The following is a 17,040-nucleotide window of genomic DNA, read 5'->3' as shown; positions in this document are numbered from 1 at the left end:
TGAGAATGGGGCCTCCGTGGAGACCCCAGAATTATGGAGCTACCAGTGTGCAATGCCACCCTGCAAGAGCTAAAGCATCACCTCAGACCAGGATAACTATAGAAGTGGAGCTGCCCAAGGACTTGGGGACCCAACCACCACACTAGCATGCAGAAGACATTGAACATGGACTCAAGCTATAAGATTCACCAGCTTTGAGATTTAATACCTGCCCTGCTTGGTTTCAGACTTGTTTGGGACGTGTTACCCCTTTCTTTTGGCCTGTTTCTCCCTTTTTGAATGGGAATATGTACCCTATGTTTGTCCCAACATTGTATCTTGGTAGTAGATAACCTGTTTTGAACTCATAGATAAGACTCTGAATTTTGGACTTTTGAGTTGAAACAAGTGAAGACTTTGGGGATGAAATGAACGTATTTGTGTGTGAAAAGGACATGAGTTTTGGGGGGCCAGGGGAAGAATGCTGTGGATTAAATGTCCCCCCAAACTCATTGAAGCTTAAATTGAGCCCCCCAAAATTCCAGCTATTGGAAACTTGGCCTCCACTGTGACAGTGTTGAGAGGGTGGGAAATCCTATTATGGTAATTGAAAGGTGGGGCCTTGAAGAGGTGATTAGATTGTAGGGCTATGCTGTAGTGAATGGATTAAAAATGGTGGTCATAGGCGTGGTTCTGAGGGCTTTAAAAGGAGAGCACATGAGAGTGTCTTTCTCTGCTCTGCCATTTCTGCCATGTGAGACCCCTGCATTGCTGTAAAGCCATCACCAAAGAATATCTTCACCAGAAGTGTTCCCTGGACTTTGGTTTTCCAGGCTCCAAAACTGTAAGCAATAAATTTCATTTTCTTATAAATCACCCAGTTCCAGGTATTTGGTTATAAGCAACAGAAATGGACTAATACACAATGCAGTATTTTAAAAGGCAGAATTAATGCACAAAATCCACAATGAACAAAATATCAAAATCTCTCTAGCTTCACCCTACTCCTGATCCTGGCCACCAGCCTGCCTTCCCATGGGCTCTTCCCACCTGCCTGGTCTACTGAAACAGAATGAATGAGGCTATTAGAGACCCGAAGGGTAACCCTCCGCTTTCAAAATTCTTTATACCAGGTTACCTTACCACTTGTCATTCATCTTTCAGTTTTCCCATTGGTAATTTTATAAATAGGCCAAGATAAACACATAAAAAATAAATTAAGAAAAAAGCATGCTTACATAGTTAGGGTTAACCCAGCATAAATGATTCAGAGCATGGCCTCTGGATCTAGACTCCCTGGGTTCACATCCCAGCTCTACTGTTCACCACCTGAATGACCTTGAGCAGGTTACTGAACCTCCCTATGCCTCAGTTTCCTCATCAGTACAGTGTGAAATGATAACGGTACCTGCCTTGTGAAGATGAGTTAATATATGTCAAGCACTTTGAGTGGCTCCTGGCTCATTGCTAGTGCTGTATATCAACTGTGGCTATTGTTTTGTCTTAGGCTACTTGTTCTGTTGCCTGAGCAAGAAGGTACTTTGGGGACCAATGAAGCAGACTTTGTTTTGTTCTTTTTTAGAATTTACTAAATTTTGCTTTATGAATATTATTAATTACATTCTGTGATGTTGTTGTGGAGCAGTTGGGAGGGTGGGGGAGAGGGGGAAAGGGGAAGGAAATGGGATGGAAGGAGGAGGAAGTAGGAGGGATGGGATTGAGGCCTGTGGCAACCCTCTCATTCCCACAGGGGAGACCAGGGGGTTTCCAGGGGTGGCTTGGTCATTGCCGGGCAGGGTGCAGATGTCATGGGGGTAGGAAAAAGCCCTTGACCCCCACAACCCCAGCTCGGGAACCCGGGGCCCTTCTTGCTATGGCTCAATGGTTGGCACTGGGCTGGTTTCACATGTCAGGGGGGCGTGGCTGAGGCCCTTCGCCCCTGGCCCCCTACCATTCTGGCTGGGGAGAGCCTGGGCGATTCTTGTGGTAGATCCATGGTTGGCAGCTCAGTGGTAGGATGCTGGGGTGGTTGTGCACATGTGGGGGTGTGTGGCTGAGACCCTTGGCCCCCACTGTTGGGACTGGTTGCCTGTATCTGGGGGCATGGCTGAGGCCCCTGGCCCTCCCCCCTTTCTGGCTTTTTAGCCCAGGGGACTTCCAATCCTTCTAGGTGTTATAGGTGCTCTTTGGTGAAATGAGACCTTTACTAGTTAATATTAAACTTTGTCTCTGGTTGTGGTTATTTTGTGTTTTCTTTCGGTTCTGTTTTGGATTATTTGCTGTTCCCACCACTTAAACTCTGCACTGTAATAATTTGTTGTCCTTTGCTTACTTCTAAAATGGGGGAACTTCCTGTGGGGACCAGCACTTGAGCTCTGTGGTTGAGCTAAATTGTCACTTTGCTGCCGATTCCCTAGAGAAGGCTTTTTGTGTAGCTCAGGTTTTTATGGTTGACTTTATAGGTACTTCTGACTCTCGTGAGATCTGGTGCACTTGGGTTGTGTAGAAACTCTAGTCTGGACCTGAGTCTTCTCATCAGACTGCACCCCATGCAATTCTATATTCCTGACCAGTCTCCACTGAGTGGGCCTATGCTTATTGGGGGAAGATCAGCTGTCCTTGCTGTGCCCCAATGTTCCTCTGTGGGCCTATCTCCCCCACTGCCCATGCTCCAACCACTTCCCATGGGATGGGCCATATGCCAGTCTCTTGCATTGACTCACCGGCCTCTGAGTGGGTCCTTTTTTTCAGTTGTTGTGGCTCCTCGCTTCTATGTGGGTTCCCATGAACTATTAGTGGTCTTGCTGGTCTGGGGGCTACCAAGACCCTCTTCTCCCCTGCCACCTCCAAGCAACTTTATCTGAAGGGCACAGCTGTGGCTTTTGCCAGATCTTGCTCTGTGCACTCAGCAGCTCCAGCCTGGAAGCGGCCAGGGCTTGAAACGGTCAGAACGATTCTTTCTTTCTCTCACTGTGGCTTCTCCAGCCTTCATGCACTCCATAGGTCTCTCCTCCTCTTCCTCTGAACTCTAGTGGCCCCAGCTAGGCGTCGTTGCTTTTTAACAGTTGTAAACTGGATGATTTGTGGGAGAGAGTGACGCTGGGGACTGTCCATTCTGCTGTCTTGACTGGAAGTCTGAAGCAGACTTTAATGTTTTTGTCCCTGAATTTGTTGTCTCCACTTTCAACTTCTTCCCTTTAGCTCTGCTGTCCCACCCACCCATGTGCTTTCATCCCCACCCAATATCAACAGTACTCTAGACAGTTGCTCTAACACAGTTTAGGTGGAAGCAGCATCAAAGCCACCCCAGCCATGACAATTCCTTTATAAAATCCAAAAGTCAGATTCAGAAATATTTATAAATGTGAGGGAGGGTAGACAACTTTCTTTTCTTTTGGGGACACAGGGTATAGGTCAGGAAGACAGCCTCTGGGAGAAATGAGGACACTAAATCAATGCCATGATTTTCATGAAATCTCAATAGCAAGCACTTTTCAGGCTTGAGGATTAGGCTTATTGGAGATGAGCTGTCTAGCACTTGGACCCCAAGTCTAAGTTCCAGCTCAGAGCCAAGGTCTTTGGCATTTCCAGCTCTCCCAGGGACCCATGGTCAAGGAGCCCTGTGTTGTGGCTCCATGGAGCTGCTGGCGACCCTGCCCTGCAGGGGTGTCAGGCCAGGTGAAGCCCTTCTGGGGTCTGACGTGATGGGCTTGGTTAGTCTTGGCTTCTGTGATGGGGAGTGGAAGTCTCCTGCAACCCTCTCCGACCCTCTCTCTCTACCTTTCCCTTTTAGTATGGGATTTAGACACAGGAAAGAGCCTGAAGACGTTTAAACACAAGGACCCCATCTTGGCCATCAAGATCAGTGACACATACATCGTGAGCAGCTGTGAGCAAGGGACAGTCAAAGTGTGGCACATTGCCATGGCCCAGCTAGTAAAGGTGAGAGGGCGGTGGGCTGGGGAGGGGTGCAGGGGCATGGTGCTGACTGGAGGAGATGGATGGTCTCCTTCATGTAGCTCCCCAGACCATCTTAGAGCAATTAAGTTACAATCACCAACAAGCATGGTCCTGAAGAACAAGAGGGGAAGGTCTCAAAGGGGGGCATTCTGAGCCGATGGTCAGGGGCTCTACTGCCCACATTGGGTCCCACCCAGTTGGTTGTCTTGGGGTTGGTGGAGGAAGGCTGCATTCTGACTCAGCACCATATATGGGTCTTGGGGCAGTGCAGTGCAGGTAAAGTGCCTTGTTCTCTTCTGGCATGGGGAGAGAACATTGGCTATCTTGAAACAAGTTCTTGCTGGATTTGAACCCCCTGGCGTCGGTGGGTGGTAGTGAGCTATCATTTGCACCAGGAACCCAGCATCACAGTGAAAAGCCGCTGGCTTGGCTTGTGGATTCTTTTCCCACCAATCTTGTCATTGTGGTCAAAGCAGCAGTTGCAGGCACAGGGATGCCCCCGGTGTCCTCTGGTCCTGGCAAGGAGCTGGGGATGGAGCACCTGACCCTTTGCCCCTCTGACATCAGAGGTCAGTGATTTCTGGCCCCCTCTGGTACTCCAGGAAGATGGGAGACCCACTAGGAGCAAGGCCCCTCGCTGATCACATTCCTCCTTAATTGGCGAGAGAGCTCTGGAGAGAGGGAGGCACGATTCCACAGGCTGCCTTAGAGCAAAAGCAGAGGTTTGGGTACATACCGAGGGAAGGGCAGTCATGGATTGGTGGCGCATGGCTTGGGGAGTCACCTAGACAGGCCTCCAGCTTTGGCCCTGGGAGAAGTCATGGTCTGAGTTGAAGAGGGGCTGGTGACCACAGTGGCATGTTTCCTTGCAGACTCTCACCGGCCACGAGGGAGCCGTGAAGTGCCTGTGCTTCGACCAGTGGCACCTCCTCTCGGGAGGTAGTGACGGCCTCGTCATGGCCTGGAGCATGGTGGGCACGCACGAGCGCTGTCTGACGGCCTTCAGGCACCCCAAGTAAGTGCCCCTGGAGCCTGCACTGGCAGACGTGGTGTCCCTCCTCTCCCCGTCATAGGCCAGACGGCGATCTTTGGCAGATCAATCTCTTCTACTCCTGCTGACCTTGGGTCCTTTCTCTTCCTCACCCATTCCTGCTTCCCTCCTCTGTCACTTGTCCCCCATTTTTCCTGCCACCCTCTGGCCATTCCCTCTCCCACCCTCACTTGTTTCTCTTGAGAAGTAATTGTACTGGATGTGGATTTTGAGAAGTTATTGAAATTTTATATTTATGACACACGTGATAAATTCCTATCTGTCACCTACCAGACATACGGAATACTGTCAGAACCATCCTAAAGAATGCCAATTCTAGTAAACTTAAAATTCTTGGAATTCGTCTTTATCCCAGGAAGCTTGGGCTCATGAAAACTTAAAATGACCCATGTGCCAAAGGGTTAAAACTAACTAAGGGCTTAAGAAAGGGAGCTGACACTCAAGTCTGCAGGCTAGATTCTATTTCAGGACAGCAAATGCATTTCATTTACATTCCAGCTCAAATTTAATGCTGGTGGCAGCTTGGAGCCAATGAAGAAGTATTCTGAGGTCCTATCTGGGCTTGTTTGGAAAGGGTATTATGGTCAATTAATGATTCTGCCACGGTTATGAATTTTATAGGCTGCTCTGTGCTACTCCCCCTGAGTGCATTATAAAAAATTTGAGGAAACTAAATGCTATCTTAATTGATTAAAAGAGTAAGTGGATTTTCCAGGAGATTTATCAGGGGATGCTTGTTTAGTAAGTTATGGCCCTAGATTTCCTTATACACTCACAGGAACCTTGTAAGCAGGCACATTGGTCTTGTGAAGGCAGAAGGAGATGTACATGTGTGTGTCCCCTGTCTGTGGGGTATGACTGCATTATTGACAGGTGGGCACCAGAAATGGCCTGTGTTCAGTGATTTATCCAATCCCCAGATAATTATCAATAAGCCTTCGAGCATGTCATCTGAATTATGAAGCTTTGATCTCAAGAGGTAGTCAAACTTTATGTCACCTGAAAATTGCAACTGTATGTTTTTAAAACCTTCCAAGCAGGATTCAGTAGGATTTAGTTTAGCTACTGGAAAATAATTTGTTCCCAGTAAATCCAGCAGTTTGGTCACCATTCCATCAGTCAATCCATGAGCTTCTTGCTCCACCTCTGAGAACTTCTCAGACATCTGCCACTCCCCTCAATGACAGCCCCAACGTACCATTCATATTGGTTCTTGGTAACTTGCACAGGCACAGAAAAAACACAGACGTCTGGGGACATGGTCAATGCTCTCCTTTGTAGCTCCTCTTCTCCTTTCTCATCTCTAGTAGTGCTGTGTATACGTAGGTGCTCAGTAAGTGTTTTAGTTGATTGGTAATGAGAATAATTTGACAGATTAATTTTCTGGAGAGTTCTAATGATTGAGTATGACATAGGTAAGAAATTAGGTATCATTACTGTCTTTCTTTCAATGGAAGGAGGGCTAGATCTCTCTCTCTCTCTGTGCCTGGCTGGTACAGGGACTGAACCTTGGACTTTGGTGTTATCACACCACACTCTCATCAACTGAGCTAAAGGATCTTCTTTCTGTTCTTTGGATGCAACATTTTTCCAACCAAAATTAAGATTTTTGCGTACAGTGTGGGAGAAAATGGATATGAGGGAAGAAATTCAGGAATGCAGAGTGGGGCTGATAGGAATGCTGAACTGTCAAAATGCTTGTGTATTCTGTAGTATCTTTTAAAAAACCTTTATTCCTCAATGTCTTTTCTACATCTCAAGTGTAATTAGTTTTCTGTTTGCAATTTTTAATTAAGGTATAATTTACATAACATAAACTTCACCACTTTAGCATACAATTTACTGGTTCTTAGTATATTCCTACGGTTGTGCAGCCGTCACTACTACCTAATTACATAACATTTCCATCAATCAGTAGTAATGTCCCGTTTTATTCCTGATTTTAGTAATTTGAGTCTTGTCTCTTATTTTCTTGGTCAAAGTAAAGATTTGTCAGTTGTCTAGCTAAAACCCTGGCAACCACTTAATTTAATTCTGACAGCAATCCTGTGAGGCGAAAATTACTGTCCCTTTTCATAGAAGAGACAACGAAATACTGAGAGGCTAAATTACTTTCTCTACGTTATACAGTCAGTAAGTGGTAGTCAGGTTTTGATCGTAGGTTTTCTGATCCCAAAGCCTGTGTTTTTAATCGCTAGTCTACAGTGGTATAGACTGAACTACCAGATGTCACAGGAACTTGTAAAAGTATAGGCCCAGCTCAGCAAGACCAAGAGAAATACACAAAGAGGCAAACCTCCCAGGGCATTTCTCCCAGGGTTGGATTATCCAATAGGCAGACTAAGATGTGCTTAGGGTACCAACAAAGTTATTATATTTCCATCTTGGAAAAAATTAAAACTTTGTTGGACTTTTAAATATTTATTATACAGCTTAGTTCTACCTATGTATCTATCTATCTCATCTATTTATCATATAAGGATGGGTTCAAGCTGCATTGGCCTCCTTGCTGTCTTTGAACGTGCTAAGCATGCTCCTGCTTTCAGGGTCTTTTTTATTTCTGGTTTGCCAATGGTTAGGGACTTGAAAATCTTCATCTGGCTCTAGGATGCAAGCAAGGCTAAAGCCAAATGGTATGGGGTGGATGTCATTCTTTTAACACATTGTAGCATGACCATACTCTGAAAACATGAGCAGACAGTCATTTTTTCAACAAATATATATTGAGGTCCTCCTATGAGCTAGGTACTGTACTAGGTGCTGGGGAATTCAATGATGAATAAGATGTTGTGCTCAAGATAATCTGTCAGTATACCTGAAGTTTGTGTACCTGTGTTGTGGGGGTGGGGAAGGAAGTGGGGAAGAGATGGAGATAAGAGCTGGTTTTTGGAGAAGGAAGTATGTGAGCTAGGCCGTGGATGGACTTGGATGGGACTTGGATGGACTCAGAAATGGCAGGGATCAATGGACTTACTTTGCATGTAAGATCTAACAGATTGGTATATCAGATTCAACTTTTCAGTGTCATTAACAAGAATGGGGATATTGTACTTCTCAGAATTCTCCATGTATTTGGGTTTCAACTTGGACCCAGCTGTTGTAGAAAGGATTTTGTTGGAGGCATCTATCTAGGTCTTGTCCTAGTCTCCTCTCTTTTCTTACTGGTAATCACAAAAGAACACCCATAAATCTCATTCATGACTACAATTTTCCTTACGGATGTTTTACTGAAAGAAAGAAAGCCACTAATTTAAGACCAAAAATAAACTGTTCAAATATAAAGTTTTTGCTTTATATAAAGATAATCATTTGTTTTTTATAACCTATTTTATTTTTTATAATTAAAAAATTTATAGTAACACTATTTTAAAAGGAATCAAAACATTAAGTAATTCTCAGCATGACATTTGTAAAAGTCCATAGCTAGGATTCAAATTGCAAGAGAAAAACATGATCATCTACATATCAGACCAAAAATCCCCCAAAACAAAAACCTTTGACATTAGCCTTTTTGTTTTGCCACTTGTGACACTGTGACCACACTGCCAGAAGCATAACTGCAGAATGAGGAGAGGTATGTCTCGAGGATTAATGAATGGTTTACATCCAGAATTATAATATGATGGCAGCAAACACCACTTCAGAGACAGTCAAGGGGCAGTGCCCTCTGACCACACACAGCATGCCCCAAACTACAAACGAACCCAACAGTTTACCAGAAGATAAGTACCAGCTGTTGCTCTGTTTCCTTCCAGAGAGGTGCTCCACGTGTCCCTTCTCTTCCTCCGGGTCATCAGTGCCTGTGCAGATGGCAAGATCCGCATTTACAATTTCCTCAATGGGAACTGTCTGAAGGTGATAAAAGCCAGTGGCAGAGGTGATCCTGTGCTGTCCTTCTTTATTCAGGGCAACAGGTGGGTGGTAGGTGTGGAGGTCAGAACCATGAGCGATTCTGTTTGGGTGATTTTTTTTTCTCTGGGACCCAAGCCCTGGACTTGCAGGCAGGAGGAGACAGTGGGCAGTGCTTCCATCCAATTTTGGCTGTAGTGGAGTAATAGTCTTGGGGGCTAACTGGGCTTTGCACAGAACTTAGCAATCAGTTTATTTTGACTTAATCTGTTTTGGGCATTTGGGGAGATCATGCAACGAGTGCACTGTCGCTCTTCTGAAAGAACATCACAGTTCTGCCCACGTGCAGCCCCTGCTTGCTCTTCGATCGTGCACTCAGTTCCCTGACAGCCCCATCGGCTGCCTCTGATGCCCCACTAGGAAGGAGGGGGGTGGCAGTACAGGGATCCTGTGGGGAGAGCTGAGCAGGTGCATTACAGAAACCGGTACCATGACTGAAACTAATTGTTTATAGTACTTATTACTTGTATAGTACTTGTAGATGTGCTTGTTATATATGAATAGGGTAAGGGTGATATTATGTGAAAATAACCAGATAGAATTAACTTGTATCCCAGGCTCACTTAAGACATCACTTAACCTCCCTGAACCATAATGCCTTCCTTTTAAGGAAATTTCCTTAATCCTATTTACCATCTTAAAGGGGGAGCGGCTGGTAATAAGGCTCAATGAATTAACACTTTTCAGTTATGAAGTCATAATGCTGTTAAAAAAAAAAAAAAAAAAGAAAATCAGCTCTGACCTTTTCTCATTCACAGCATCCAAAGACGGATGGTTTCCCTTTGGCTTGAGTACAAATACTTCTGAAAGAGATTTCTTATTGGGATTATTCCCCAAATTCCATTCCAGTGTTTCCAGCCAAAATAAGTCACTTTCCCAGAGGGTTTATGCTAACATTTAAGATCTTCAAATTCTGCTCCAGCCTTTTGGAGCAGAAAGGAACCTACACGTAGTATTTCCATTTCTTTTTTGTAATTTTAGGAGATCTGGACACAGAGAGGGGAGAACATCTTGCTTTGTGTAAATGACAGAAACCAGTGGGTGGTGGGAGACAATGCTGGGGGAGGGGAACGGGAGAGCATGTTCAGAAGCTCTTTGTCTACAGGGCATAAAAGTGGGGATTAGAAAAGATAGAAATCAGGGCCGGCCCCGTGGCGCACTTGGGAGAGTGCGGCGCTGGGAGTGCAGCAACGCTCCTGCCGCAACGCTCCTACCGCGGGTTCGGATCCTATATAGGACTGGCCGGTGCACTCACTGGCTGAGCGCGGTGCAGGCGACACCATACCAAGGGTTGCGATCCCCTTACCGGTCACGAAAAAAGACAAAAAAAAAAAAAAAAAAAAAAAAGAAAAGATAGAAATCATCTTGCTTTAGAAAGTACAAATGATCTGTCTACATCTTAAGTATGTACAGAGACCCTGGAGTGAAAGTGTGCAGAGTGGGCTCTATGTGGAGGGTCAGCAGAGGAGGGGAGGCCTCCACATTAGAGAGTTTTCCTTATTCCCATGGCAACAGTAGAAACATTGGGCTTGGAAGCCATGATTTAAAGAAAAGGAGTGAATTTCAAGACATCTGTGTGCAGAGTACCTACGCTTCTGCCTTGGGCAACCTAGGAATGTGGCACTCACTCCAGGGACAGAAATTCATTTAAAAGTATCTTTAACAAAGCAATCAGAACATATGTTCCCCATTCACATTTAGTTTTTAAAGAAGATAGCTACAAAGCTAAGTACCCCTGCTGCATGGCCTGATATCTTCCACTGTCTCGACCTGACCCTCCAACCTCCTACACTAGCCTGTTTGTATGGTTACTCCCGGGACAGTGGCCCCCGGGCCTAAGGTCAGATGGTAGAGTCGCTGCAATGCATCTTTTGATGGCCTCCATGTGTGGGCCATCTTGTCTGTACTCTAGGATGGTGGTCAACACAGAGAGCAATATTCTCATGTTCCAGTTTGAGCATATAAAGTGGCAATACTCCCTGGAAAGAAGTAAACAAAAGAAGCATAAAGAGGAGGAAAAGGAAGAAAACAGCCTCATGGACGTTGTCTCCAAGTCTAGCACTCAGTTTTACAGCCTGAGAGACTCTGCATCCAGTAAACAAACCATGACCCAGGAGTTCATATTAAGTAAACCTCACAGGTCCCGTGTTCTGCTGAAGGTGGCCAAGTTATCTTCAGGTAAAGGAGCTAAATCCCAGGCAGTTTCAGTGATAACCAATGGAGTTGGTGAGGGGGTCCCAGGAGTGCTTTCTTTGTGGGATATTTTGGCCCAATGTTTTCTTGATAATATAAATCCTAACCCTTCTGGAGGGTGGGAGCCATTCTCTTTGATACACCAAACAATTTGTTAGCCGGCTAAAGCGACTGTCCTGATTTTAGAGGCCTAGGTTTTCAAACTGATTAGAATCCTTGTACAGTAGATAAGACTAGCTTTAATTCTTGCCATTACAACAAAAAACAGGCAACCAATACCCCTCCTCCCCAAATCCAAACATATGTTACACAACTATTTTCTCAGGAGCCAAGAAGTTACTAAGCAGAAAAATGTTCTATGTAGAATGTATTATTTTTAGAACTCTGAAAAAGAACGTATGTACCTGGAAAATATTAGTTATAAAGTGTGCATGTGTGCATGCGTGTGTGTGTGTGTGGGTGGGTGGGGATGGGGGCCTGGCTCGTGCCATTTATAAGACATCCAAATAATAGATTATGTGTGAGCTGAGTAGCAGGACTCCTTTCTTTTACCTGCCTTATATTTGGCATGTGAAATTGGACCCACAGATCTGTAGAGAACACCAATAGATCACCCCCAAGAACATCATTCTACAAATAGCTGTCTCTAGAAGAGAGGGAACCAAGAGTTTTAGATGATGCTTAAGGCCTGATAAATCAGTAGGAAAAATGGGTTGAGGGGAGTCACGATGTGATCTAGACCTTAGACTCCAGGCGACTACCAATTTTCATATGATAATAAAAATATGGTGATATTTTGGGTGAAAATCAGTTGGATTATCAGCCCCCATTATTCCTGATTATATTATTATTACTATGCCCCCATTATTCAGACTTAATTGAACTCTATAATGGCTACACTTTCTTCCTCAATCTTAATCTAGCGATCTTACCAGAGGAACCTGAAAGTCAAGAAAAGCCAAAATCACCCCAAAAAGTTGGCAAGAAGAAAGCTCATCCCGCTCGTAAGGAAGCACATGGCACAGATGGTGGGCAAGAGAGTTTGGAAGCAAAAGCTGTGGCCGGAGAAACGATCAATGGTGACACTTTGTTCTGAATTAGTAGCAAGATCCACTCTCTCTCCCGTTCAGTTCTGTTTTCAGGCAGGCTAATACCTTTGCTAATCTTTGCTAGTCAGAATGGCTATGATGCCTAGCTCCTCCTAAGACTGGTTTTCCTTTATTGTCCCCTTGCTAACTTGGGACCACAGAGCGAGAGCCCTCCTAAGAGCTGAGTCTCCTGTTTTGGGCTGGCAGCCCGTCTCCACTCCCTGACATCCAGCTGCCTCCCCTCTTGGATTGCTGTGTCATCAGTCTGAGTCATGGGCACAGAAGAAGAGAGAAGAGGCATTCGGGGATGGTTCAGAGAGAGATTTTTAGGGGATTTTCCTTTTTGAAGGAGGAGAGAGATTTTGAGGCAGATGCTATGAATGTGAGATAAGGAATAAGGGAGGGAGAGATGGGAATGGGTTTTTAAAAAGTGTTGCTGGATGTCATGACTTGAATGTCCCTTTGTTGTTTTTGAAGGACATTGGTAAAAATTTAAAATGGCTTTCAAATAATTTTGGCTAGTACTATAGTGTTTCTTTGAATCAAATTCCCTGCAGAGACTGGTTTCAAGGTGAGGGCAAAACAATTAAGTTTTATGAGGGCTATATTAATAATGGACATCCTTGTGTATGCCTTTGCCTGTGTACCCGCACAGGTATACATGTAGGGCAAAGTCCTCAGAGTGAAACTGTTGAACCAAAGGAAAAGTGCATTTAAAAACGAGAAAGACATTGCCATGTTTGTCCTTGAAAATGCTGTGTCAACTTACACTTCCCCTAACAATGCGTGAGCGGTCCCATCGCATTCATGCCAACTGTGGGTGTTATCCACCATTCTGTACTTGCTTATATGATAAGTAAAAAATGGTATTTGCATTTCTTTAAGGTTGATCATTAGCAAACTAATGTCCATCAGTGGGTAATGACTAATTGATAAGGAAAAATCCATACTATGGAATATTATGTAATTGCTAAAAATTGTATGATAGGGATCCATATATATTGTCTTTGAAAGAGATCCACAATATATTATCATGCAAAAAAAGGCAAGTTAAGGAACAACGAGCTCATCAAAACTCCTTTTTAATAAAAGGAGAAAAATTCTGTTTTTTGGGTTGGAAGGAGAGTGGGGAAGATTTTAACACCTTAATTTTATACAGTTTTATATGTTTTAATAAAATATTGTTTAATTAACAAAGTAAAGGTCAGGGAAACATTTGAAGTTTCATTTCATCCTGTTGTAATCATGAACAAACATCTTGGGATAAAACCTATTTGGCCAAGGAAAATTAAATACTTAACACACAGTTGCATCTTAGTTGCTGGTGTAGCCTGGGGTATAGACTTTTACTTGCTAGGTCAGACTAAGCGAATGACTTCTACTTTTCGTGACTCAGTTATTACTTTTGTAAAATGAGGATAATGCTTTCAGTGTTTCTGTGAGGTATTGCAGGGACTGAAAAGCCCAAATGGGAGTTACATAATAGATTTGCTCACCCATGAAGAGATCTTTGTTAACTTAAGGAACTCAGACACTTTGGAGGTCTTTACCATAAACTAATATGCCAGAAGGAGTCTCTTGTTCTTATCAGTGGCTTTTGGACCTGTTGCTATTGTTGAAAACATTTTGGCAACACCTCTTTAGGAACTGCCTTTTAGTCATGTTGTGATATTCTACATTACTTAGGGGTGACATATTCTTTGAAGGCAGGTTTGACTTTAGACATGTCCAAGATCATTTGGAATCAAACTTGATTAATAAGGTGGAGATCAAACTTTGTGATGCAATTGTTGAAAAATATTTTGGGTATGTTATTATAAATTTATAAGGGCTGTTTTATGTGAACATAAATGAGATGTGAAGGTCCTTCCCACAGGCAAGTTTCACACATATGTGTAGCATTGGAATCACATATGTTGCCTTCAAAATATGCACATCTAAGCTAGCTGGTTAGCTCATTTGGTTAGAGCGCAGCCTTGTAACACCAAGGTCAAGGGTTCGGATCCCCATACTGGCCAGCCACCAAAAAAAAAAAAACCCCAACAAAGCAAAATATGCACATCTAGAGGTTAATACACACTTTATACAAGTATGACTATATTGTTAAAAGTTAATCTTGCTAAGTCACTTCTGGTATCATTCTGATACCTTTGGGGACGTTTACCCACATGGTGATATGCCTGTTGGGTGACAAAGACCTCAGTGCGTCTAGCAGTTAGAATGGCTTTAATTTTCATGCCTAAATACTTAATATTTTTGTTCTCTTTTTTGAAAAAGCAGATAATGTGGAAAAAGTACAAAAACAAGGACAACTGGAAACTCCTGAAGAATTGGTCAATCGCCCAAAGAAAAAGTCCTGGAAGGTCCCTATGTCACCTGACCAATTCCTCCTCACTGTCAACGCCCTGCAGCAAGCTCATAATTCAGGGGAATTTGCTTATCCCACTAGGCCCCAAACCCAAGTCATTGATGCCTGGGGACCTTCAATATCACACCCGAGGAAGGTCCTGAATTTCAAAGGAAAATCCGTCCAACATGCAGTTGATCAGTTGAGATTCAGCAATCCTCTCACAGATATGAAACAAACCAATATTCCTCTTGAAATCCAGAAACTGCAGCCCAACTTGAAGAACTCTTTACACAGTCCCAGAGTCCAGTCCACCATACCCCAGCCCATGATTATCCGCTCCAGGCTCTCTGGTAGCTTTAAAGGGCAAGACCAAGTGGCCAGTTCAATTGAAGAGGCAGTATGCAGAATGGGCCCCCTGACCAGTAGGCAGGTCATTAAACCGAACCGCATGCTAGCTCCACAAGTGGGGATGGCCACCCTGTCTCTCAAGAAAGAAAGGCCTCACTTCTATACGACCCTTGATCCCCTTAGATTGAACTCTGGGTTCATGCTGTTGACCGTGAAGGAGGAGCAAGAGTACAGGGAAGCCAAGATGAAGGAATATCAGGCTAGTGAGTCCACTGCAGCGGTCAATCCAGGAAAAGCCAGCAAAGCTGCATGGATCCGGAAGATCAAAGGCCTGCCTATTGATAATTTCACCAAGCAAGGGAAAACAGCAGCCCCTGAACTTGGACAAAATGTATTTATCTAAACCAGCCTTGGGAAATTACAATGTCTTACAATAAATAGAAAACCAAGTGGATGTTGGTGTTTGGCTTTTTTTTTCTGACAGTTCCCTGGTAATTAACGTGAGAATTCCTAATTATCTTTCTATGAGCCAAAGAATGGACATTATCAAAGTAAGAAAAAAGAAAGAGGCTGGGAGAGATTAGCATCTGTATTCCCAACATTCAGCGAAGACTTAGGAAAGCCCAATTTCATTGATGGGAGACAGACAGGTGGTCATTGGAAATTTCATATCACTCATCACCACCAGTTTAGTGCTATCATTTCTTCCAGCAAATGAAGTGTTGGGATTATATCAGGATAATGCATTGGAGTTTCCTGGTATTTTTGCATAGAAACGCAGTGAGTTCAGCTAAGAATCATTTATTTTTTCAATTGCTGCTAAGAGGGGAAGCTCTCAACAGGGTTGACCTGTTGTATTTGAGAATGTTTTGTGTACTTTTCCTTCTCAGAGCTAACTCCTATGAAAAGAAAATGAAGCATATCCTTTCTCTCTACAAAGATGGCCATTAATATCGAGTGTCTTCTGGTTTCAACCTAAACCTTCGGAGAAGAGTGTCAGGGACCAGGCAGGTAATGTAGAAGACTGCAGCCCACCACGGGGGGGGGGGGGCAATGGCCCATTGAAGAGCTCAAGCCTCATGCAAAGGGGATAGCTTCTACTCAGTGGCTCAGCATGGCCAGATCTTTTGCTTCTTCACACACACACAAAAAAAGCCAGAAACTCAGATTTTTCTGTGAAATACCCTAAGTTAAAGGATGGTAATGAATTCAAGTGTAATGCACAAGCAAAGCAAAAACAATAAAAAGACAACTCCACAAATCCCCACAACCCTGGGTGGGCCACTGAAAACATGCCATGGGCATGGCCCTCTATTGGCAGCTTCAGCTGCTCACCTCTTATAAGTGCACGAACGCAGTTGCTTTGCCAAGCTTCCTCTCCTTTGAGAAATGTGGTTTTTTTCCCCCCTTCATTATCAGGATATTAGGTTTAAGAGAGTACTGGCAAATAGCCATGCAAAAATCTGTGATCTTAATGGAAAGAATCCCCTCAATTCAGAAATGCATGAATACACGTTATTCCACGAGCCTTCCAACTGCAGTCAGACGTTAGGCCAGGCAGACAGGATACTGTTATCATCACAGTTTCAAAGCTGATTAAAGCCCCTGAATTTCAGGTCTTTCGTCCAGGAACAATCATGCCATTAGCAGCCAGACAGTAAGAATAGCGTCTCTCGTTTATTAGATACTCTGCAAGGATACCATTGTCACCCCCACTTTAGGACAAGAAGTCATGAAGTGCCCAAACTCCAGGACACACGGTCTCAACCCTGTTCCCTACTGTTCACTGGCCTCTAAGGTTGGATTCCTCCCCTAGTAACACTCTCCAGTGCTTGTTCTAGAGTTCTCTTGCCTTGTTCTTCTTAATAACCTTTTATCCCTTCGCAAGAGCACGTTTATTTTTCCAACTGTTCCTAAAATTTAAAGAGCAAAAGTAATACTGTATAGAAATACATGTCGTTATAAAACATTCAAACAAAATTAAACTATGAAATAATGAAGTCCCGCCCCGGCCACTTACGGCATCGACGCAGAAGGGAACGTCTTTACAGTTTGCACCCCGTAAGCAGCAAACATTTTTGCGTTACCAAACCACGAAGCTCACCCCTTACAGCTGACGGTGGCACTGAGCCCCTTCCCCACCTCCTCGCGCCTACCTGGAC

General features: G+C 44.0%; 1 protein-coding gene across 4 annotated transcripts in view; it reads left to right on the top strand.

Moving 5' to 3' along the window:
- The window catches only part of FBXW10B (F-box and WD repeat domain containing 10B), a 34,611-nt gene extending 19,330 nt beyond the window's left edge, over positions 1-15,281 (top strand). The window contains exons 9-14 of one of the 4 annotated variants that reach the window (XM_063112441.1): positions 3,773-3,921; positions 4,812-4,954; positions 8,746-8,904; positions 10,812-11,077; positions 12,016-12,072; positions 14,458-15,281. In XM_063112441.1, the coding sequence (XP_062968511.1) occupies positions 3,773-3,921; positions 4,812-4,954; positions 8,746-8,904; positions 10,812-11,077; positions 12,016-12,072; positions 14,458-15,281 (1,598 nt within the window). Of the gene's footprint in view, positions 1-3,772; positions 3,922-4,811; positions 4,955-8,745; positions 8,917-10,808; positions 11,078-12,015; positions 12,073-14,457 lie in introns of all 4 variants that reach the window. The other 3 variants (XM_063112444.1, XM_063112443.1, XM_063112442.1) reach the window with 3 other exon arrangements.
- The last annotated feature ends 1,759 nt before the right edge of the window (positions 15,282-17,040 follow it).

This window comes from Cynocephalus volans, chromosome 10, assembly GCF_027409185.1.
Source record: "Cynocephalus volans isolate mCynVol1 chromosome 10, mCynVol1.pri, whole genome shotgun sequence".
Lineage (NCBI taxonomy): Eukaryota > Metazoa > Chordata > Mammalia > Dermoptera > Cynocephalidae > Cynocephalus > Cynocephalus volans.
This window is presented reverse-complemented; position numbering and strand designations above follow the sequence as displayed.